This window comes from Pipistrellus hanaki (genome assembly GCF_964339955.1).
Source record: "Pipistrellus hanaki genome assembly, chromosome: 8".
Classification (NCBI taxonomy): domain Eukaryota; kingdom Metazoa; phylum Chordata; class Mammalia; order Chiroptera; family Vespertilionidae; genus Pipistrellus; species Pipistrellus hanaki.
The window spans coordinates 55,655,569-55,678,840 of record NC_140510.1 but is presented as its reverse complement, the minus strand read 5'-3'; the positions used below and the strand labels follow the sequence as shown (position 1 = coordinate 55,678,840).

General features: G+C 46.4%; 1 protein-coding gene and 1 long non-coding RNA gene across 2 annotated transcripts in view; one reads left to right on the top strand and one right to left on the bottom strand.

Moving 5' to 3' along the window:
* Positions 1 to 7,511: 7,511 nt before the first annotated feature.
* Positions 7,512 to 9,045, bottom strand: LOC311626846. Its single transcript, XR_014795780.1, has 3 exons — positions 8,908 to 9,045; positions 7,835 to 7,916; positions 7,512 to 7,712 (listed from the first exon to the last, which is right to left on the bottom strand). It is a non-coding gene; the product is annotated as an uncharacterized lncRNA (long non-coding RNA).
* A 175-nt stretch (positions 9,046 to 9,220) lies between these two features.
* Positions 9,221 to 23,272, top strand: part of UBE2F (ubiquitin conjugating enzyme E2 F (putative)) — a 30,128-nt gene continuing 16,076 nt past the window's right edge. Inside the window, exons 1-4 of the mRNA XM_084892776.1 lie at positions 9,221 to 9,473; positions 14,132 to 14,264; positions 21,172 to 21,201; positions 22,082 to 22,147. Coding sequence (XP_084748902.1) covers positions 14,147 to 14,264; positions 21,172 to 21,201; positions 22,082 to 22,147 — 214 coding nt within the window. The 5' untranslated portion in view covers positions 9,221 to 9,473; positions 14,132 to 14,146. The remainder of the gene's footprint in view (positions 9,474 to 14,131; positions 14,265 to 21,171; positions 21,202 to 22,081; positions 22,148 to 23,272) is intronic.

Sequence of the window (23,272 nt, the reverse complement as noted above, 5' to 3'; positions counted from 1 at the left end):
CCTAGAGGACACCTGGATGCCGCCGGCTAGATCCAAACTTGGTTCGCTGGAGGGCAGTAGGATCTCAGATTTCTCAGCTCCACCAGGGCCCCACCCCCCTGGTCCAGCTGGCAGACTGGGGAAAAAGCCCTTACTGGGTGCTCGGCTGTCCGCTAGGTGCGCAAGTGAGTCAAAGGCCACCAAGAGGGACCCAAGGCAAGAGGCAACTCCATCAACCCCTTACAGAGCCTGCCACCTGCCCAGCAAAAGACCCATCCTTCCTTCCTCACTAACTCAGCCCCCTTCTTTTTCACAAAGGCATATACATGTGCAAGCGCAGAAAGACCAGAGAAATTCCTAGTGCTTATAACAGGGACAGGCACATGGTAGATCCTCAAAAGCATTTAATGAATTTATTCATTGTAATTAATAACAGTGAAATACAACTTCAGCAAGTCCTCTGCGGTTAGACATTTATTAATATTTCACTTGTTAGCAGTTTTCCTCTACTTCTTATTGCCATGCCAGATACTATTTTAAAATATCCTCTTTGTTATAGAATTAACGATATAAAAATACAGGTAAACGAAACAAAATAAATTAAAAGTTTTCATTGTCACCATTCAGGTAGTTTTTAGCATACATTTTGGCAGGTAGTCTCCAAACTTTGCAGGGGAGGGGGAGTGGCTGCTAACAGGTACAGGGTCCTTCTTGGGATGATGATGAAAATGTTCTCAAATCAGACAGTGGTGATGACAAAGTTGGGAATGAATACACTAAAAACAACTGGATTGGGTACTTCAAAATGGTGAATTCTATGTTAAAGGAATTTATATCAGTTTTTTAATTAACAACAAAAAAGACAACTAATGGTAAAGTAAAAGGAAAAATTCAATGTCGGGCATCCAAGCGAAAATTGTCAGGTATGCAAAGAAACAGGAAAACTTGACTGGGGATGAGGACAGAAACCAATCGATTGAAACTGATGTACAGTTGACACAGATGTTAGAATTATAGAAAGTTATTATTACTGATGATAGTAATAAATTTATTGCTTCTCAGCTCCAGATTAGCCCTTTAACTTGAGCTCTGTGGTTTTGGGGGCTTTTAAAAAATATATTTTTATTGATTTCAGAAAGGAAGGGAGAGTGGAGAGAGAGAGAAACATCAGTGATGAGAGAGAATCATTGATCGGCTGCCTCTTGCACACCCCACACTGGGGATCCAGCCTGTACCCCGGCATGTACCGACTGGGAAATGAACCGTTACTTCCTGGTTCATAGGTCGACACTCAACCACTGAGCCATACCAACTGGGCAGACATTTATATATTTCTAAGAATTTGTCCATTTCTCCTAGGTTGTTGAATTTGGTGGCATATAGTATTTCATAGTATCCTTGTGTGATCCTTTGTATTTCTGTGGTGTCCATTGTAACCACTCTTTCATTTCTGATTTTTTTAGTCTTTTCTCTTTTTTTTATTAGTGAGCCTAGCCAGAGGTTTGTCAACTTTATTAATCTTTTCAAAGAGAAGATTAATTAATTAATCTTTTTGTTGCATTATAATTTTGTATAGTCTTTCTGTTCTCTATTTCATTTAATTCTGTTCTAATTTTCATTTTTTCCTTCTGACTTTGGGCTGCATTTGTCTTATATATAAGTTATATCATAGTTTTATATATAAAACTATAAGAATAAGGTGATTTTGATGGAAGGATAAATAACTCAATAAAAAATGGGCAAAGGATATAAAGAAGCCATTCCCTGCCCTAACTGTTTTGGCTCAGTGGATAAAGTGTCGGCCTGCAGACTGAAGGGTCCCGGATTCGATTCCAGTCAAGGGCATGTACCTTGGTTGCAAGCATATCCCCAGTGGGGGTGTGCAGGAGGCGGCTGATCGATGTTTCTAACTCTCTATTCTTCTTCCTTCCTCTCTGTAAAATATCAATAACATATATATATATATATATATATATATATATATATATATATATATATATATATATTTTTTTTTTTTTTAAGAGGCCATTCCCAGAAGGGATGCACAAATTCAGGGGAATTACAAGTTAATGCATTCAGAGAAATGCAAATTAGACCCACAATCGGAGACCATTTCATACCCAATACCAGGAGGTAACTAGACATTCAAACTGCTACACACTGCTTATTGGCATGGTAAATAGTACAACCACCTAGAAGACCAACCTGGTGATTTTAGCAAAGTTAAAAATGTGTCTGCTCCACCAACCAGCACTTCCTCCTCTGGGGGCAGGCCCCAGAGAAACCCCTCACCTGTACCCTGGATTGCTTTTGCCAGAGTGTTTACTGCAGCTCTGTAACAGCAAATGATTGGAAGCAACCTATATGTCCAGCAATGGGAAACTGGATAAATAATGTGAAATACTCTTATATATGAATAATCTATGCACCTATTAAAGTCAACACTATGGATCTCTACATAGTGGTATGCATACATTTCAAAACATGGTATGAAGCCCAGCCGGTGTGGCTCAGTGGTTGAGGATCAACCTATGAACCAGGAGGTCACAGTTTGATTCCAGGTCAGGGCACATGCCCAGGTTGTGGGCTCCATCCCTAGTGTGGGTTTGCAGGAGGCAGCCAATCAGTGATTCTCTCTCATTATTGATATTTTTCTCTCTCCCTCTCCCTATTCTCTGAAGTGAATAAAAAATATTAAAAAAAAAAAAAAAAAAACATGATATGAAGCTAAAAATACGCAAGTTGTGCCCTGGCAGGTGTGGCTCAGTTGGTTGATCACCACCGCATGCACCAAAGGATCACTGGTTAAATTCTCAGTCAGGGCAGGTGCCTGGGTTGAAGGCTTGATCCCCAGTGGGGAGCGGGCAGGAGGCAGCTGACTGATGTTACTCTCTTATATCGATGTTTTTCTCTCTTGCTCTCTCTTGTTCTCCCTCTCTCTCTCTAAAGTCAATAAAAACATATTTTAGAAAACATAAGTTGTGGAAACACATTTTAGAAAACAATCCAGGGTAAATATGTATATTTACACCCAGAGTTGGACCATATTTGTTCATTTTTAGGAGACAGCGCCAACTCCCAGAAGCCAATGCACCATGCTCACTGCCCTCAGTGGTCTGAGAGTTGCCAGTGCCCCATACCCTGGCCGTCGCTGGGCATTTCCCATTCTTACCATTTAAGCTATTCTGATGTGCGTGAAGGGATGTCAGGTTGTGGTTCCTCTGGCCTTTCCCTGATGATATCGAGGAAGTGCATGTTTCATTGTTGCTTGCCCTTTGAATCACCTCTTTGGTGCACAGCCGGTCCGGCTGGTGCTAGACTCTCTTTTGGGAATTTCTACCTTTTCTTGTTGATGAAGGTCTTTATAGGTTCAGGATATGAATTATTCATGGGATATATGTATTGCAAATATCTTCTTCCACTCTATGGCTTGTCTTTTTAATGGTGTCACTTGAAGAGAAATTCTAAATTTTAATGTAATCCAATGTATCCCTTTTGTCCTTTATGGTCAGTGCTTTGGTGTTCTGTTTAAGGAATTTTTGCCTTCACTGGGGAAAGTACTCTGTGAGTTCTTCTACAAGGTACTGCATCTTTAGTATTTACTTTTGAGTCCTTTATGGCGCCGGCTCTGCTCACACTGTGATCTAGGGCTTTCAGCCTCCAGAGCTATGAGACAATACATTTCTTTTGTTTCCAGTGTTTCCCAAAGTGTGGTACACATAGCCCCAGGGGTACGGGAAGAGTTTGGTGGGGGTACGCGTTGCACCAGAGTTTGGTGGGGATATGCACTGCACCGTGCTTAGCTGCACCTAATTCTACGTTCTCATGAGTACAAGGGGTACTCAGCATTACGAAAATTATAGAAGGGGTACACATATGTCAAAAATTTAAGCCACTCCAGTTACTGTACTTTTTTCAGTCAGCTCTGGCCAACTAATACAATATACTGGTAAATATTTTCTGATAGTTTGGGAACTTGTCTCTATCTAAACATACTATTTTATACAAATGCCATTGTACTACTCATGTCACCTTGCCACTCATTTTTCCATTGGGCACTGTGAAGATTAATAAAAAGAAACCATACCAAAATGAAGTCAGAAGGCCAGAAGGGGGAGCTCTCACCCAATCTGTCATGTCAGTTACAGAAAGAGTTGTCAAAGATCCCAGTAGAATTGTTCACAGGAAAGAAGCATCAGTTATAGACCCCACAGGAAAAGATGGATGTTGTGTCTGATACAAGACATCAGATGCCCCAGCAACTCAGCCAGTGAAAAACTGTTTTCTCCCTGAACTATCGGCTGTCTCCACTGGACTTTTATTCAACCTCTCCCAACTTTCTCCTTTTTTCCATAAAATAACGTTCCTCTCTTTTGTTTATTGGACTTGGCTTACAGCTTTTGCTATAGTTTGCTTGTTCTGAATTGCAATTCTTTGCTGTTCCCAAGTAAACCTATTATGCCGGCAAAACAACTGACCTTTAGTTTTAAGGTTAACAGCACTTCTTCGTGCCTGGAGATCTGACAAAACTCTGTGAGCCCCATCCTTTATTCCCCTAGGACAGTGGTCGGCAAACTCATTAGTCAACAGAGCCAAATATCAACGATTGAAATTTCTTTTGAGAGCCAAATTTTTAAACTTAAAAAACATATAGGTAGGTACATTGTTATTAACTTAATTAGGGTACTTCTAAGCTGGCCGTTACTAAAAACTCAAGGGGCCAAAGAGCCGCATGTGGCTCGAGAGCAGCAGTTTGCCGACCACTGTCCCAGGGCCCTGCGGTGAAGATTTAAGTGGCTTCCAAGCTGTCACTGCTAAAAATGCAGGAAGGGTGACATTTTCACCTGTTCCCCACCTGACATCCCATATGGCCTCTGAGCCATCCTCAAGAGGCTAGCTGGGGCCTTCCCAGGCCTCAGATCCTACTCTCCCGTCAGCTGGGTCTTGGCTGGTTCCTTCATGAGATGTGAGATCTAATGTATATCTGCCATGTACATTTTGAGAGACATAAAATTTGCAAAACTTTTTATCCTGTTTTTTAATTTTTTTAAAAAATATCCTGTTTTGCCAAAACCGGTTTGGCTCAGCGGTAGAGCATCGGTCTGCAGACTGAAAGGACCCAGGTTCGATTCCGGCCAAGGGCATGTACATTGGTTGCGGGCACATCCCCGGTAGGGGGTGTGCAAGAGGCAGCTGATCGATGTTTCTCTCTCATCCATGTTTCCAGCTCTCTCTCTCTCCTTTCCTCTCTGTAAGAAAATCAATAAAATATATTTTTAAAAAATATCCTGTTTTTTTTTAAAATCAACTGAATAAATTGAAGATCTAATTGGCTTTATTAAATTATTTATAAGCCAGGCAGCATCTCATCTAGCAAGCAGAGAGAAACTCTGAGGAGAGAAACACCTGAGGAGTTATACAAAATGGAAGGCTTTTATAGAAAGGAACATGAGGCAAGGATCTCATAAAAGTTCTTTAAAAAAAAAAAGAGTTCAGGGTGATGATGGTTTCTCATTGGCTGAGCTGTGGTGTTTTCCATTGGCTGGGCTTGTTGCTGGGCAAGGAGAAACTCTCCCTTCCTCCTGCAGAGAAGGTAGATAGCCCACCTCCCTGTTGGAGATGCCAGGCCCACTTTTTTCATGTTTGGAGTGATAAGGAATGATAGAGTGAGTCTTCCAAATTAAGGATCAATTGTGTTTAAAAGAGACCGTTGTATTGTGCTACTATGAAAATAACATATAAATGACAGTTTTTAAAAAGAGAGGAAAACTTATAAGCCTACCACCTGGACACAATTTTTCCTTTTTGTTTGTTTACTTCTAGTTTCTGCCCATATGTTTTTTTCCAGAGTTGCAGTCATGGTATTTAAACAATTTAAATGTTACTTATTTCACTTATTGTTTGTGGTTTTACATAATCTGCGTAATGATCAAGCTTAATGGCTGTGTAATGTTTCTGTAAGTAAATGAGCAGTAATTTAGTTAACCATTCTCCTGATGCTGAGCCTGAGGTTGCTTCCAAGTTCTATAACACAATGGAAATTTTTGTGCCAGAGCTCTTTCTGTTCTTGGCTGACTTCCTCAGGCCAATCCCTAGAGTGAAATTACTGGGTCAAAAGATTCGAAGGCTTTCAGGACTTTTACTGCATCATGTGCCAAGTCACCTGATGCCAGCAGAGCAAGCAGTGGTCCAGGTGAATTCTGAAGGGTGACTCCTTTTCACAGATAGATGTCATAGCATCGTTGCACAGAGTTCTGTTGTGGGATTTTAGCCATGACTTGGGAAAGGAATCCCCAGAATGGTGGTCCCTTTCCCCAGTGTACAGGGAGAGAGCTGTGGCTGCAAGTGGAGGGACTCTACCTGGAGGTGGCACTGCCTTGACATGCCAGGTGACTGCTTTGGGTGATGCCAGTGTGGTCTCGAGGGTTGCAGCCCAAGATGCAGATCAACCCTCGAGACCACACTGGCATCACCCAAAGCAGTCACCTGGCACAGACACCACTCTGGACATTACAAATGCTCAGTACATGGTATAGTTGCTCCAGATCGTTCCTGCCTTGTTCACTCCAGTGTTCACATAACTAATGGATATACCTTCCTGTGGAAACCCCTTTTACATCCCAAATGGTTCAGGGTTCGGGTTCTGGAGAAGGCCGCACACAAATGAAAGAGACTAGAAAAGTATTAATTTGGGAATATTGGGGGCCAGGCGGGAGCCCAAGAGAGGACTACACCCCGCTCTGGCCTTGCTATCCCTTTTAATTTTATTTTTTAATATACTTTATTGATTTTTAAAAATATATTTTATTGATTTTTTACAGAGAGGAAGGGAGAGGGATAGTGTTAGAAACCTTGATCAGCTGCCTCCTGCACACCCCCTACTGGGGATGTACTGGCAATCAAGGTACATGCCCTTGACCAGAATCTGGATCCTTCAGTCTGCAGGCAAAGCTCTATTCACTGAGCCAAACCAGTTTGGCACTATCCCTTTTTATTAAGACTATGGGATACACCCATAGCCTTTAGGTAGGAAATTCCAATTACAGAAATTTACATCAGACAAACAGATAGAGGCTGCTTCAGCTAACAATGTTTCAATTAAACAGTGAATGATTCAACTAAACAGTGAGTGATTAGCTCTGACCTTTCAGAGCAATTAAGGCTGTTGACCAGCCTTCCCAGGTTTCCTGTCCACATCTTTCTATTAGTGAGACAAAGATCCGTTTCCTTTCAACTGTGTGGGTGTTTTTTAAAGTTTTTTTTAAGGGAAAACTGTTTTGTGGCATTTTGCCCACAGCACTCACTGGAGTGTTCTGATACCTACCGTGTTTCCCCGAAAATAAGACATCCTCCAAAAATAAGACCTAGCGCATGGAAAGATAAAACATCCCCTGAAAATAAGACCTAGTGCAACTTTGGGAGAAAAAATTAATATAAGACACTGTCTTATTTTCGGGGAAACAGCGTAGTATAACAGAAAGTATAGGCATTACACAAAAAAATTGCTGCCACAGTGGGTTCAGCATCCAGAGTGTGCCACAAGGAGCCCTGTGTTGAAGGAACCTGTCTGGACCCTCAGCAAGACTTCCTAAAGGCCCAGACCCTAGGCCGCCCCTGCGCTGTCAGCAACCGTCCTGAGAATGCTTCCTGGAGATGACAGGTGCATTTCTTGGAGGGCTGCTTCTATCCTGTGCGATGTTCTCCCAGGGCTTTGCTGGCTCCGGGGCCCCAGCCTGGAAAGGGAAAGAATCACAGACGTGCAGCTGCAGGAAAAGACAGTGGGACCTAAGGAACAGATTGCACACGATCTCTCCAAGCTGGAGAAAATGAGGAGTTAGCTGGGTGAAGGAGGAACCTGTTCCAAACAGAAGGACTACCATGAGCCGTGCTCTTCGCTGGTCTTCCTGGCTCTGGTCTCCTCTCTGCCTGGCTCCCCTCTGTTAACGAAAAAAACCATTGAAACCTGTAAAGAATTTTTTTGTGAGTTTATTTGAGCCTAACTGTCGAATGGTAGGTTACATTTCTATATTTATACATTGCAATCAAAGGAAAGGGACGTAAGTTAGTTACATGAAATTCATTGGTGATAGATTAGGGAGGTGGGACAAAGCCAAGCCTGGAAACCTCTGGGATAGGGTAAAAGGTTAAATAATGGACATGAGCTTCGTTTACAGAGATGGATACAGGATACTCTAACGTAATTAACAGTTGACAATTAACTTGATAACAATAACGAGGGAATGTCTCCGGCCATTTGTTGTGCCCTGAGGGATCCGGGGTAAAAGGAAGTTACAAGTTACCCAGACATCTCACAGATATGTTATCTCAGATGCCTGAAGGCAGATGGGCTCCGTAAAAGATCAAAGTTGATCTTTGTCAGGTGAAATATCTGGGACATGACTACCTACTATAACCTGTTAGATATTTAATTTTCAAACCATCTTTTGTGGTCTCTGGGTTTGCAAGACTGCCATGCAGGCCTTCCCTGAGCTTTTCAGGTTAGCATGTGGCTCTTTTCTTTCACACCTCCCACCAGCTCACTCAGAGCCAGAGACTTTTTTTTTTTTTTTTTATAAAGAAAGTCACTCCACTGTTTCAAACCTTTCAACGGGGCTTCTGGAAATACAATTCCAACTCCTTGGCTCTTTCCTCCCGGTGTATGTGGTGAATCTCATCTTTCAGAAGACCCATTCCCTCCAGGAGCCTGGCCTGAGCGCTGCTCCCCCAATCCCAACCCCGCCCCTTAACACCAATCACACAAATGGACGTGAGAAGAGTTTGTACAATTTGAAAGCCTTTTAAAGTACTTTACAAAACTGTAAAAGATAAAAGAAGGACTATAACCCATTAAGACAAGCACAGGAAAGGCCCCAGCCACTCCTCTGCAGAGCCTCAGCCAAGGCACATCTCACCGCCCCGCCTTCTCACCCCCTCCACTGCAGGCTGTGGGGTCGGCCGGGTCCTCTGCATCCTGGGCACTGCGCTGGGCACACAGCGGGGACGTGCACCGAGACGGTCAGTTCCGGCGCCGCGCGGGTGTCTCTGAGACGCAGAGAGCAGGCCTAATTCAGGGCGAAATGAATGGACGCAGAAACCAGGCGCAAAGGCCCGGGCGCTCAGAAGCGCAGGCTCCGAAGCAGACTGGAAGATCCTCCCCCAGCCGCCACTGGCCAATCAGCGAGGACCAAGAGATCCTCCTCCCGCCCCCGGCCGCACCCTCTGCCAATGAGCGAGGCCCAGCCGCCTTCAGCGCACGCAGTTGTTCACATCTTGTGCTCCAAATAAAGTTCTTCAGGGCTTTGAATTTTTTTTTTAAAGCGCCCGCCGCAGTCCCAGCAGCCGCGGTCGAGAGTGGTCGAGTCTCCGCCCCGCCACTTCCGGTCCCGCCGCCCGGAGCCGGTGCGGCTGTGAGGGGCCGCGTTTCGCCGCCGCCGCCGGCCGGCCGGGCATGGTGTTGGGCGCCGGGCCCGCCTCGCCTGTCTCGAGGTGCCCAGGTGAGGAGCGCGCGGCCCCGCGGCGGGCGAGGGGTGGTCGCGGGCCTGCAGGCGGCTCGGCTCCCCTCCCGCGGCGCTGCTGCAGCAGGCGGACCGAGGGCGGGCGGCGCCGGGGCCGCCTCAGGCCGCGCGGCTGCTCCCGGGCGGGCGGCGTGAATGGGACCGGCCGGGGCCGGGGCGCTGGCCGGGCTGGAGGGGCCTCCCGCAGGAGCACCCACCGGGCCGGGCACACACATGGCCGCCGTCGCGGGGGTGCTGCTGGCCGCATTGTCCGGAGGAAACGGGGCGCCGGGCGCCGGTCCAAGGTCACTGGCCCGACGTGGCGGTGGGAGCGGGACTCGGACGCGGCAGTCCGACTGCGACCGCCATGGAGTCGGCCCGGGACCTGACGCCGTTGGGGGCGGCCGCGGCGAGCTGGGGAAGCTGTTCCCGGGGGCGGAGGAGAGGACAAGGGAGGCCGGAGGACATCTTGGAACGATCGGTGCAGCTGGTCCCGGGTCCAGACCCGGTGCCGCCGGGGTGTGAGCTTGGGCGTGTCCCTGCCCTCGGCGGGGCTCAGTTTCCTCCGCCGGCCCCCGAGGAGGCCGGGCCCGCCCCTGCCCGCATTCCTCCGGCGCGACCGCGGCCGGGAAGGCTTCGCGGAGAAGCTGGAATCTGGGTGGGAATGTGTTCTTCCTGTGCGAGGAGTAGGATTGGGTGGTGAAGGGAAGGAGGGCATTCCGGGCCTGGGTATTTCAGTGAACAGAAGCTCCCAGAAATGACTTGCGGGTGTTGTTGGGGAACGGGGAGGAGGCAGGCCTGCCCTGTGCAGAGGACTTGTGGTTGGGATGAGGGAGGGGCAGGAGGGTACAGGGGTGGGGGGGTGGGGGGGAAGGGGTTCAGAGACAAGTCACCACCAGGCTAGCTGTCGGGGGACTTGAGGGCCTCCATCTAGACATACCTGCCTTTCATTTCAGGTAGGAGGGTGCAGGAAGGGGCAGGTTTACTGCTGAAGATTGGACTCCAAAGGCTGATCAACCAAACCCCAGTAACTCCGTTTGCCTGCTGGGAGGTTCCTGGGCCCTGGCTTTCTGTCGGAGGAGAGTGGGGTGTGGACTTTTTTGGGTCCAGATCTGGGCCTCTTTGGCTGGAAAAGCTGGTGTGGTTGTTCCCTAATGACTTGCATTCAGTTCCATCTTTTACACTTAGTCGGATTTTTCATGGCAGGAAGAATTGTAAACCAGGAGTTCCCCACCATGAGCTGACTGGCCCCAGTGTCCCTGCACAGGTGACAGGGTCTGAGTTTGCCAGTACACGCAGGTAGGCTGAGTCAATCTTACTTGGTGGTGAAACTAGTAAATAGCACATATGGATCTTTGAACAGCCTGAAAGCGACCCCAGAGGAACTTAAATGTGTGGAATTTAGAGAGACGGAGCATGCTAAATGCTGATGTTTCCAAAAATGCTGCCTTAGTCAGAGTTATTTGCAGTAAAGGGAAGTTTAGTTTTAAACCAGGTTTTCAGTGTATGAAGCATACTGAAGAAGGAAAAGGATCTGAATCAACTGGAGCTGGTTGGCAAATCTCTTGGCAAGTTTGAATATTTTTCCTTCAAATCTCTTTGTTTAATGTTAATTTAGCATCTAATGGATACATTTCCAAATTAGGCCTTTTATCCCTAAGGTATAAAAAGTATAGGTGGTAGAGAAATAGATGGTCATTATATACTTAAATTTCTTAGAATGCTAGGGAAATAAGTCTTGTATTATCTAATGTAGAAGAGGAAACACCAGTGTTATTTTCTTTTATATGTTGCATGGTCAATGCCCAGTATATTTTATCAAGGACCACAAACTTGAAGATCTCAAGCCAGGAAGTTAAGTGGAATTGAGTGTGGGCTTATCCCAGAGGGGAATTGAGTGTGGGGCAATAGGGTTATGAAAGAACTAAGCAGAGTCCTTCGACTGCGGAGGCACAGAAGAGTGCTGGTGAGTCTTGCCAGGGCCCTCTGAGTGGCTCCCTCGGTAGGCCCACCCAGGAAGCTGGGTGTGGACCAGGCATGTGCCCATGCCCTGACTTTTCCACAGGGCTCTTTCTCGTGACTTTCCTTGTGTGCTGCCTGCTGAACTCCAAACGTGCTGTGCTTTTATTTTTTGCCATATTTCATTCCAAGGCCAGGTAGAGGATAAAAATCAAGTGCTTCCAGTCAAGTGACAGATGCCTGTTTTGGCCGTCGTCCTCAGGTGGCCCTGATGATGTGGTAGGACTGATGTGTTCATTCCTGGTGCATGGCAGTGGGCTTGTCTGGGAGGCAAGCCTTGCTTTATGGTCCAGATCACCTTAAGGGTGCTTGATGGATCATTCTGGGGGGGGGCTAATGCAGCACCAAAAGGTATTTCCCAGTGCCCCCCCCCCCCCTCAACTCTTGTGAAGTTACTTTATAAACTGAACTGGGAACCCCTGCTCTGGGTAAACCTGAAAAGGCGTGCTCCTTGATTGTGCTCCATGCCTCTACATAGACCCACATGAAAAGATGACATGATAGGTGGGAATGAAAAAGCTAGTGTTGGTGCGTTTTCACCTTTTTTCAACTTTCTTGAGGTGTAATTGAAGTACACTAATTACACATGTTTTAAAGTACTAGTATCCAAATTGCTGGATGGATGTATATACCTTTGGAACCATTCACCTCAAGGTAAAAATGTTCCCATCCATTATCTCCAGAAGGGAAACTAGTATTTCTGTGGTTACTGCTTCTGGCAACCGAGTGACCTCAGACAAGCTAGTCACCAGGTCCCCATGGCCTGCGGTTCCACGTCTGTAAAAAGTGCGAAGAGTAGAAGGCCTTCCCAGACTTGAAATTCTCATAGCTTATGAACCCTAATGTGTAGTTGAACTATCTTCTGAAGCATTTAAACCAGTGATTCTTTTTCTTTTTAAACATATTTTATTGATTTTTTACAGAGAGAAAGAGAGAAGGAATAGAAAGTTAGAAACATCAATGAGAGAGAAACATCGATCAGCTGCCTCCTGCGCACCCCCTACTGGGGATGTGCCCACAAACAAGGTACATGCCCTTGACTGGAATCGAACCTGGGACCTTTCAGTCCACAGGCCGACGCTCTATCCACTGAGCCAAACCAGTTTCGGCTAGACCAGTGATTCTTTTAAGGGGCCAGAGATGTTAATGTGTGTGCATGCACATGTGTGTGTTGCATACGTGTATGTGCAGAGGTCACAATTCAGAAGATACTTAATATGTTGTTTTCATGGTACAAATAATAGAAAATAAAATCTTACAATCTGGGGGGATATAGAAGATGGTGTGAGAAGCTATGTAACTGACTTGGGTTAAAATTGTAAAAAATACCCAGGAGGAGGGGTAGGGTACCCTTATACCTATTTTGCCTTTAAAGATCTTAGCCTCAAACTAACAGTTCTGTGCTTAGATCAAGTTTTCCTCTGGAAGTTTATTTTTATTTTTATTTATGTATTATATACCTCTATTGATTTCAGAGAGGAAGGGAGAGAGAGATAGAAACATCAATAATGAAAGAGAATCATTGATAGGCTGCCTCCTGTGCCCCCTGCTGGGGATCGAGTGGGCAATCCAGAATCGAATCGAATCCAGAACCCTTCATTCTTCAGACCGGCTCTCTATCCACTGAGCCAAACCAGCTAGGGCCCTCTGGAAGTTTTAGATCATTTTCACTTGAAAATAATCAGAGTGGTATTGAAAGAAATTGATGTTAAGGTAATGCAGGAAATTATGGAAATATTGGGCTGGTGACCAATTTGTGTCCATAGTCAGAAGAAGCTCGAGTCCCTTTCCAACTGTGTCAAAGCAAGTAAGAACTAGGAGGCATGATTCTAGAGCAGCGGTCACCAATGAGGTCCAGATGGTTGGCGACTGCTGTTCTAAAAGAGTGATACCTGTACAGATCTAGTGACATTTCTTGAGCCCTTTCTTTCAAGCAGTCAGGTACATCACCCGTGTTGGTCTTTATTATTCTTACCTGTGAGCTCTCTGTGGGAATCTGAAACACAGATGGGTTGGAAGCAGCCAGCAAAGAGAATCTATTTGGGGGGGGGGGGGCATTGGTTATAACTTAAACTTGATGTTGATATTGCCTAAAAATGTAAATAAAAAACAATAAATGTGAAGGTGCTTATTAAGGTTCTAGCCCCACCTTTCTTAAAGGAAGAAGAAAAGCAAAGCATCACTGTCCTCTCCTCACCAGAGGCTGAGAACCCCCTAGTCTGCCATGTGCCCAGCATGCGGGGCACACACAGGTGCATGTCCCTGCAGTGGGGAAGGGCAGACTTACATGGACAGTGGTGAGCCCAACAGGAAGCTGTCAGTGGAGGCTCCCCTAGACTGTGAGCTCTGGAGCTCTGTCCCCACCGTACCCCAGGGCCTGGCACCCAGTGGGTATTAAATCCATTTTTAAAATTTAAGCTCCCTTTTTAAAATTTTAACTCATACTTTTAAAATTTGACTTATAGAGCGGGTGTAGAGATTACCCAAATTTATTATGAAGGAATCCAGTCTTCATGTAGCTAATATGCTAATTTTTTCTGTAACTAAAGAAAAAAGTGAAAACCACTTACATCATTGTGGACAGTATTCAGCTGCTGTCTAGAGATTTGTCCTTAACTGAGCTTCCATCTGTCTTTCAGGTAAAGGCAGCAGTAATGCTGACCCTGGCGAGCAAACTGAAGCGGGATGACGGTCTCAAAGGGTCCCGGACATCAGCCACAGCCTCTGACTCCACTCGCAGGGTGTCTGTGAGAGACAGACTGCTCGTTAAAGGTCTGAGCTCTTTATATTCCACAACAATCGAGGAGGCTGGCTGGGGGCTCTGTTGGAGTGTGAAGCAGCTTGTTTGAAAATGTTAAAGCGTAACCGCTTATTACTTACAACCTGTGTGCTGTGGGAGTGCTGCTGGTGAGGAAGTGCATTAGAAACTGGTGTGTCTTATGTACTTGGAGTATTCTCTGTGGGGCTGCCAGCACACTGGCAGGAGTAAAGTCCTGAGAGTGAGCAGGTCTACCACTCTGGTCTCAGGGCTGTCATTGTTGACTCTTGGGAGAGGGGTCTGTTTCTTCTGGACCCCTCAGCACCAAGGGAGGGAGTGGAATTGGGTAATCTCTTAGGATTCTTCTCCATTTAGTCAAGTCAAAGCCCGAGGAGAGCCTGTGCAAACTTAGTTCCCCTTGCAGAATTAACAGCACGTCGTCCCGGAGCTGTGGGTCACATGTGTTTGTGTGCAGCTTCTGTGTGACTCATTGCACAGACATACAGCACTCAGGTGCATAGGCAGTTTCTTAGGGTCGAGGACTACAGAGTTGAGGGAGAAACAGCCCTGCCTTGAAAGAGCTTATGACGTGTGTTTTCATTTCTTAAGTGTGAGGAGCTAGGAAGCACTTGGTATGTGAGTATGTGAGTAGTTTGTTAGAACTGTCTGTGTTCGTGTTCTTCTAGGCAGTCACGGTGGGGGTGACTGGTATTTGATATCCTGATACTTTTTGTGGCAGGGAAGCCATGCGTATGTACGAGCTATGTATACACGTGCTGTGTCGGGCCTTCTCAGAAACAAAGCAGTGCTCAGCTTGGGAAGGAACGGGAACAGGAAGGCCTCAGGTTCAGGGGCACATGCTTCCTTGTTCTGCTGCCCCCGAACGTTGACTCAGCTCTGGCTTATGCCTCCTGGTAGAGTAAGAATTGTTCTATACATTTTGGCATTGCCTGTTCTGTTGGGGAGAGCGCTGGATTGTAGTGGGTTTGCTAAGCAGCTTTATCCTGTGGGGTCAGAGAGTGCCGTGGTGGTACCACCTCACTTGGGTGGGCTCTTTAGCACCTGAGTCTCTTCCGGGTGCTGGCTCAAGGGTTCCATCTACAACGGAAGCAGGAGCCAGGCAGTACCTGGAAAAGGGTTTGATGCATGTTGTGGTCCTTGGAGTAGAGGGTGTTTTGGTTGCTGGGGAGTTACAGTGAGGATGGTCCAGACCTTTGCTAAGGAGGAACAGGTGGGAAGCTGGCAGGTGTACTATGCAATCTGGTTGACCATACCCCCATAATGTTTATAGCAGCTTTGTACACTAAGCTCTCGGGCCTGGCCCTCTGTTGGCCACTTTCTAGTGCAAATCTAGTCTGACCTTTGCTAATCTTGCTGGAGGGTGGTTTATTTTGAAGCTGGACATAGGGGATTGAGAAACTTGCTGGAGGCAGCTTTAGTGCAGGAGGACAGCTGGACCCACATATTGGGGTAGGGCAGGCTCTCAGGGGCAGGCCCAGCAAGCAGAAACAAAGGAGCAGGAAAGAGTACAAGGGCAGAGAAGAGAGGCTCCCACACACATCTAACCCTGACATAGCTGGGTAGCCCACTGGGGCTCGTCATGCTGGACTTTGCCCCTTCTCTAAGGGCAGGAGTGTCTTCCAGGACCTGCAAGGTCCTGTTCTGAAGGGCAGCAGAAGGCTGGAGTCAGTTCTCCTTGGATACACCAGAACCTGTCTCAGAGCAGCGAGCACCCAGGAAAGAGACTAGGTCCTAAAGGGCCCAGCCATGCCCACCCTCTACCATACTGACACCTTCACCACACCAGCATTTGATTTGAACCCCCAGGATGGTTCTCAAGGATGTCCTCCTGGCCAGAAATGGGGAGTGTAGAACAATCCAGTGAATGGTCTGGGCCAGGATTGAGGGCCACTGCCTGCTCTGAACCCTGTGAGCTGGGGACACTGGGGAGAGGGTGTCAGATCTGTGCATTTCCTGTTGGCCCCAACTCAGGTCAGCCTGACTGGGGAGCTAGTGCTTTCAGCCAAAGGGCAGTTAGTGCTACGCTCATGCCTTACCTTTGTGGGCTGTTGACGGTGTTTCCGCCTCCCCAAAATGCCCTCAGGCAGAATTGCTGACTTCTTGTCTTTCACAAGGTGGCCCTTTTCATGCAGTGGGAGTATGTCTGTCCCTGTTTTTCACTTGTCCACCCAGCAAACTTAGTGCCTGCTTGCTATCATTCTACTGATTCTGACCCCCAAAGACCTCAAGGGGTCCAGGCAGGCTGGTGGGCACTTTTTGCCTGTTAGTCTTTGTTAAGTGTGGACATCTGGAATCAGCGGCTCTAAAGGGACTGAATCTATGTGCAGCCTTTGTCCCCAGCTATCCCAGGAGAAAGGCTCTTCACGCCTCAGGACATCCACTACCATCTTGCCAACAAGTGTGCTTGTTTGTCAAGCACTTTCTGAGTACCCTGTGTGTGCCAGGCTCAGGACCAGGTACTGTCCCAGGGCTGGGCAAGTCTGTTCATTCTCTGCCATGGAGAGAGTGCAGGTTCATCTGATCTTCCTGTGCAGTCATGCTTTGAGTGGGCTCTGTGGTTTGATCTTTAGTTAGAAAGGAAAAGAGTCTCATTTCTCAGAAGGAAGTTGTGCAGCCACGGAATTGTGCAAGGTGCCAGGTGCCTCCCAGAAAGGCTGGGCCAGTGTGCAGTGGATGTGTTAGCATCTTGGGACAGGTGAAACCTTAAGCAGGGTAAAATATCTGAATTTGTTGTTACGGAACAGGTGGGGGGTCGTGTCCTTTGGCACTAAGGTAATGCAGGAAAGGGTGGCTGCTTTTCCAAGAGGCTTCAAGCATGTAAAGCAGTCCACTTGTTTCTTTGGTCAGACTCTTAGTGGTAACTATTGATGTTAATGAATAGCATTTGCCATCATTGCAGATGTAGAGAAACTATTGATGTTGAGTAGTATTTGCCATCATTGCAGATGTAGAGAAACTATTGGTGTTAATGAATAGTACTTGCCATCAGTGCAGATGTAGAGAAACTATTGATGTTAATGAGTAGTATTTGCCATCATTGGAGATGTAGAGAAACTATTGGTGTTAATGAGTAGTATTTGCCATCATTGGAGATGTAGAGAAACTGTTGTCATTTGTGACAGCTCTCTGAGAGCAACACTGTGTGAGCTTCTGTGGCTCGTTTTGTCTTGTATAGTGGCTGAATTAGAGTACCTGGCATCTTTATTGAAGTCTTTGTGCCCCCAGAATGCTATTCCTTGCTGCACTGGCTGTTGGACCAGAAGCCTACAGATATCCTGCCTCTGGTTGGGTCATTGCTGGACTGGGTCTGAGGGCTCTTCCCGGCCCTGTCCACCTTCCTTGAGTGAGTCACACTGATCGTGGAAATGCAAGCATAGTGCTCATCAGGAATTTAAGTCTAGACTCCTGGTCAGCAAACTGTAGCTCACAAGCCACATGCGGCTCTTTGGCTCCTTGAGTGTGGCTCTTCCACAAAATTAGGAGTACCCTAATTAAGTTAATAACAATGTACCTACCTACTCATTAGTCAACAGAGCCAAATATCAACTGTACAATGATTGAAATTTCTTTTGAGAGCCAAATTTTTAAAACTTAAACTTCTTCTAATGCCACTTCCTCAAAATAGACTTGCCCAGGCCATGGTATTTTGTGCAAGAACCACATTCAAGGGGCCAAAGAGCCGCATGTGGCTTATGAGCCACAGTTTGCCAACCACAGGTCTAGACTATAGTATGAAGTTGTTAAGTCTGTGTAACCAGCTGTGTATAAATATAGCTTGGCACAACAGCTGACAGCAATTTCCTGTACCTGGGGAGAGTAGCAACTCAGAGGCCTGAGCCCCACCTAGAACTTCTGGTGTATTGCCTGGCAGGGCTGCTGAGGGGGCAGGGTTTGCTCTGCAGGTTCTAGGTCAGGGGTGGAAACCATTTTTCTGCCAAGGGCCATTTGTATATCTATAAAATAAAAAATTATCAACTTAAAAATTGGCCTGCTGTATTTGGTCAGACATTTAATTAACTCACCTCTAATACCTTGGCAGGGCCAGACCAAATGATTTCTTGGGGCTTATATGGCCCTCTGGCCAGACATTCCCCATCCTGTTCTAGATTGTGACAATGGAAGCACAGCTCCAGATTTTACTAAAAATAATTGAATCATACACATAAGTAGGTCTTTTTAGTATATAAATTGTACTCGCTAAAGCTGTAAAGGTCAGGAAAAATCTCCCCAGGTGATTGGCATTGCTGCAGGTTAGAGAACCCCTGTCCTAGAGTGAGGCGTCCTCCGCCTGTGCCAGCGGTGTGGGGCTGCTTCTGTGGCCCTGTCATCATCATGCCTGCCTGGTCAGCACTCCCCGCCACCCTGGCTCCAGACCTCCTCTCTTCCCTTAGCACTAGAATGTCTTCTCAAACATTTTACTTCTGTTAGGTGGCCCTCCCCCAAATCCTCTGGGCACATTTCACTGGGCTTTTGTAAAGGTGGGCGAGCAGAGCTCTCTCTCCTGACTGTGGATGGCATAGGCCCCCAGAGAAAGCCTGGTTCCTGTGGCCAGCATCTATCTCAAAAGAAGGGCCTCAAGGACTGTTTCTTGCAAATTCTTATCAATAAATATTTAAATAATAGTATAATAAAATATGTAAATAGGATCTGCCTTAAAAACATAGTTAAATTATATGGATAACTTTTAAAGTTGTTAATATGAATGATTCATTTATAAAATGTCTGCTTTTCTGAAACAATGAAATCCTGTGTGAGCTGTTGGAGCAGAGCAAGGCCCTTGCTCCTTCCTATCAGAGTGGATGCCTCGGAGTGCAGAATGCTGTGGTCCTCTACACCCCACTTTCTTTCATGAGCACCCTGCTCTAGGGTAGGGCAATAGTAAGCCAGTCAGGAGGCCAAAAACTGAAGATCACTGTGGTCGTTATGAGAGTAATGATATTGCACTTCTCACGGGCTCTCCATGATGTTAAGTGGATATGTTTGAATGTACAACATAACACTACCAAGAAGGGAGACTCCCGGGCTTGCATTTCACCACAAAACCTGGTCCTTTTCCAGAGGATGATTAGGGTTATTGCTCTCCCCATGCCCAGCTCTGCCGATTGGCTATAACACCCTGAACTGTGTTCCCTGGCTCCTCTGCCCCACTCCACTTTCTAGATGCAATTCCAAACACCTGGATCCCCAGCAGATACATTTTGTAGGCCTGTCTCTACCAGATTCTTAGTCAGCTGAAGTCAAAGGCCTGAGGGATTCCCAAATCTTAGCCTGAGAACAGAACAGCCCCAGTCTTCCCACTAACGCACTTAGCACTCAGTTTTGCAAACCGGTGGCCTCTGCCCTCCTCTTCCCACTCCTCTTCACATCACTTGAAGAAATCTTCATAACTGTAGCATTTATATTTTGACCACTCATTTGATTTTTAGTTTTTTAAATCTGGTTTTCATCTTTCCACTTGCCTTCCTGCTGTTTTGAATGTCCTCAGCTAGGTCCATCACACCCATTGGCTATGCCTTGGGCCTCATTCCCCTTGGACCAGCCTGTCCTCTCTTTAATGAATCACCACATTTCCCCATAGTTTTCCACCTGTTTCTTACTCTTAACTTTCCTGGCTTCTTGTGCTCTGCTTTCTGCTGAGGTTTTTCTCACCAGTCTCCCCACTTTTGTTGGTCTCATGACCTCAGGTGGCATCACTCTGCAGGGGCTCCTCAACCCTAACTTGATCATGCACCCAGACTTCAGCTTATTTCTCCCAGGGCTGCCCCAGCCCTGTGCTCCATCTTGGACGCCTCTCGCCCCACACAGCTGGCAGCTCCTTCCATGCTCTGCCCTCAAGCACCCTGCCTCTCCCTGCCTCTGCCAGGCCCTTGCTGCCTACCCGAGTGCCCAGCTCACAGGTCACCTGGCCTTCGCTGTGCCCTTCCTAAAGTGGTTCTCTTGAGACAAGCTTAGGAACTTTGGTTCAGAGATCTTCCTTGGCTGCTGTTGCTGCAGAATATAGTTTAGAATTCTGAGCCGTGCTCTTGGGACCTCTACGATCCTGGCCTCCTTTCCTGTTGCTCCACACTCCTCTAGCTTCGGTGCCTGTTACGTGTTCTATGGTTTTGCACATCACTAACCTCCACCTCTACTGGACTAAATTCTATTTTTTCTTTGGAGCCCACTCAAATCCCCCTTCCCCCCTTTAGTCTCCACAGCTGAAGGGAATCCCAGCACATTCTATTTTATGCCTGAGGCAGAGAGCACTTGCTTGCCCAGTTATTTCTGGGTGTGTCCCTCCCATCCCCCCAGATCAGTTGTGTAGTAGTAGGGTGGCTGGGGTTTTGTAGCTCTGTGCTGGCAGTGGGTGCTGGGCATCAGTGCTGTAGTGACTGATAGTACAGGCACTGGAGGAGAGCATTGGGGCAAGGAATGCAGCTCCAAGGGCATGGGCATGGGCACAGGCACAGGTGAGGCCCCAGGGGGCTAGTTCTCTCACTGAAAAGAGCAGCACGCTAGGTGAGCCATCATGGGAAGGCAGGTCTGAGAAGCTGGAATAGATACAGGTATATAAGTAAATCAATTTTGAGAGAAGGAGCTTTTATACTTGGGGAGAACAAGGTTTTAGAAAACAGTCCGTGACTGTTTACCTACAGGTAATTTCTGTGTTAATGTTAAGGTTTTCATTTTGAAAGTAAACTCTCAAGGGCCCTTGACTGTATTTGATGGCATCCTACGTGTCACTTTGTATATTTGAAAGCAACTTCATGGCTTAAAGTCTAAACTTGAGGCCAAGTGTAGGGTTTGGGTCGTTCAGTTTACTTATTTTTTCCTCAGTTCTGGCAGAAATTTGAATTTAGAGTTGGTAATTTCATGTGGAGTAGTTGAGTGATATTAACAATAATCTCTTTGTTTCTACAGAGGTTGCAGAACTTGAAGCTAACTTACCTTGTAAGTATAGCTCCCCATCCAACATTAGTTCTGAAAAGTAATTGCATGGAGAAACTTGTGATTTTAATAACCTGAATTTCATGTATGGTAGGAATACGCTTTAATTTCTGTGCAGACAAGGAACAGACCATTTTCAAGGCTGTAAGAGGAGGAGATGAGTCTTTCGGACCGTAGTAGGCCGTGTCTCTCTCCTCACTGTAGCAGAGGTGCGTTCGGCTAGGTTTCCTATCTGCCACGTCCTCTTTGAGTGAAATGGTCTATAAATCAATAATGGACAGCCCTAGTTTTGTTAGTGATGATGCACCATTTTGGTCCAGAAAGTGCTCGTTTATCATTCTGCGCATGAGGTAGGATGGCTATACTGGCTGATGTCGCCAGGTCCCCACCCCTGCTTGGTTCTCGCACTCAGACCATGTGCAGCCCTCACTCCTGAGTATGCTTGCTATCCAGGCAGTGAACCTGTGATATGTGGCAATGTTCCTTTCTTAAGGCCTTCAAAGTCTGAAAGCTTTCACCATTTAAATGTTTTTTGAATTAGAACTTTTTCTTGTCACACTTGGTTAAAAATTTGTTCTGATACTGAGGATGTGGGTGATGTGGGTGAAATATTTTACAAGTGCGTCTCCCAGTCTGGGCGAAGGCTACAGAGTGCCCATCTGACTGGGGAGAGCGGGGGCCCATTTCCACCTGAAGCTGGAAAGATTATTGTGGGGCACATCCTTCAGTAATCATGAAATCAGTTTCTAAAGGTAAGTTCGTATTTTTTAAAGCATTTTTAATAGATATATAGTATTTATGGGTAAAAATAGTGGGCTGTGATATGAACTGTTTCTTATTTGGGTCCCAGTAAAAACTTCCTGACATGCTATTTCTCTTGCAGGTACATGTAAAGTGCATTTTCCTGATCCAAACAAGCTTCATTGCTTTCAGCTAACTGTGACCCCAGGTAATATTTTTATATACTTCTTACACAGCAAATTTTAAAGGCTGCCCAAATAATCCTTGTCCTCTAATTTTTTGAGTTTATGACAGTAATGACCTTTCCGTATGACAACAAAATATATACTTTATGGTCAAATAGAGCCTAATGCTGTGAATCTGAGGCATTCATTCCAATAACTAGGACAGACCAGGCCACAGTGTACAAGGACAGGTTGCTGGTGTGTGGTGAGGAGTGTGCACTCTGGTTCAGATCCTGCTCTGTCGGTAGCAGCTGTGGGACCATGAAATTACTTCCTGACCTCTCAGCCACGGCCCACTGCATGGAGTGGGATGGAACGGGCCTATCTCCCAGGGGGGTTGTGAGGCTTACGCAGATGGCTGAGTGCAGCACAGGTGGACAGAGCAGGGCGCCAGCTGTCCTCCTTGGGACTGATAAGTGTCTCAGCTGTAGGTGCCCGTCTCTTCCCTGGTCACACTGGGCAACGGGAGGGAAGACTGGTTTTCTGTTCACAGTGCAGCTCCAAGGGATCCAGGTTCCAGCACAGGGCCAGCATTACCTTGGGCAGTGGGCGTGGTGCCAGTGGGAGGGAGAGAGAGAAGGAGAGGAGCAAGGGAATTAAATAGAGGGAAAGGAACGTTGTGGAGGAAGTGAGGGTGCTGTATGTGGAGGATAGAGGGAATGAGAAGCAGACTCAGGAGTCACTAGCTAATTTAAAAGTGAAAGAATGCAGAATTTCAGTAGGTGATAATGACCCCACAAATAAGCCCTGAAATTGTCTTCCTAAAGGTAGAGAGAGAGAGAGAGAGAGTGTGTGTGTGTGTGTGTGTGTGTGAGTGTGTGTGTGTGTGTTTCCTGTAAGATTTTTTTTTAGAATAACAGGAGAAATCCCATTTTCAAAATGTGTTTGGAAAGTTTTAAAATTTTATTGAATCTATATGGTGGTCTATAAGCTGCTCTGGGACATGAACATAAATTCAGCCTGGTACCATTTCCACTAAGATGAGTGGCACTAGGATAGAGTTAAACCTGAATGGGCTGTTGTATATGCCTGACGCCCAGAGATAACCAGACTCAGGACTGCAAGTTGAAAGGCGAAATGGTGACCACTCTTGGTCACCTTCATAAAAC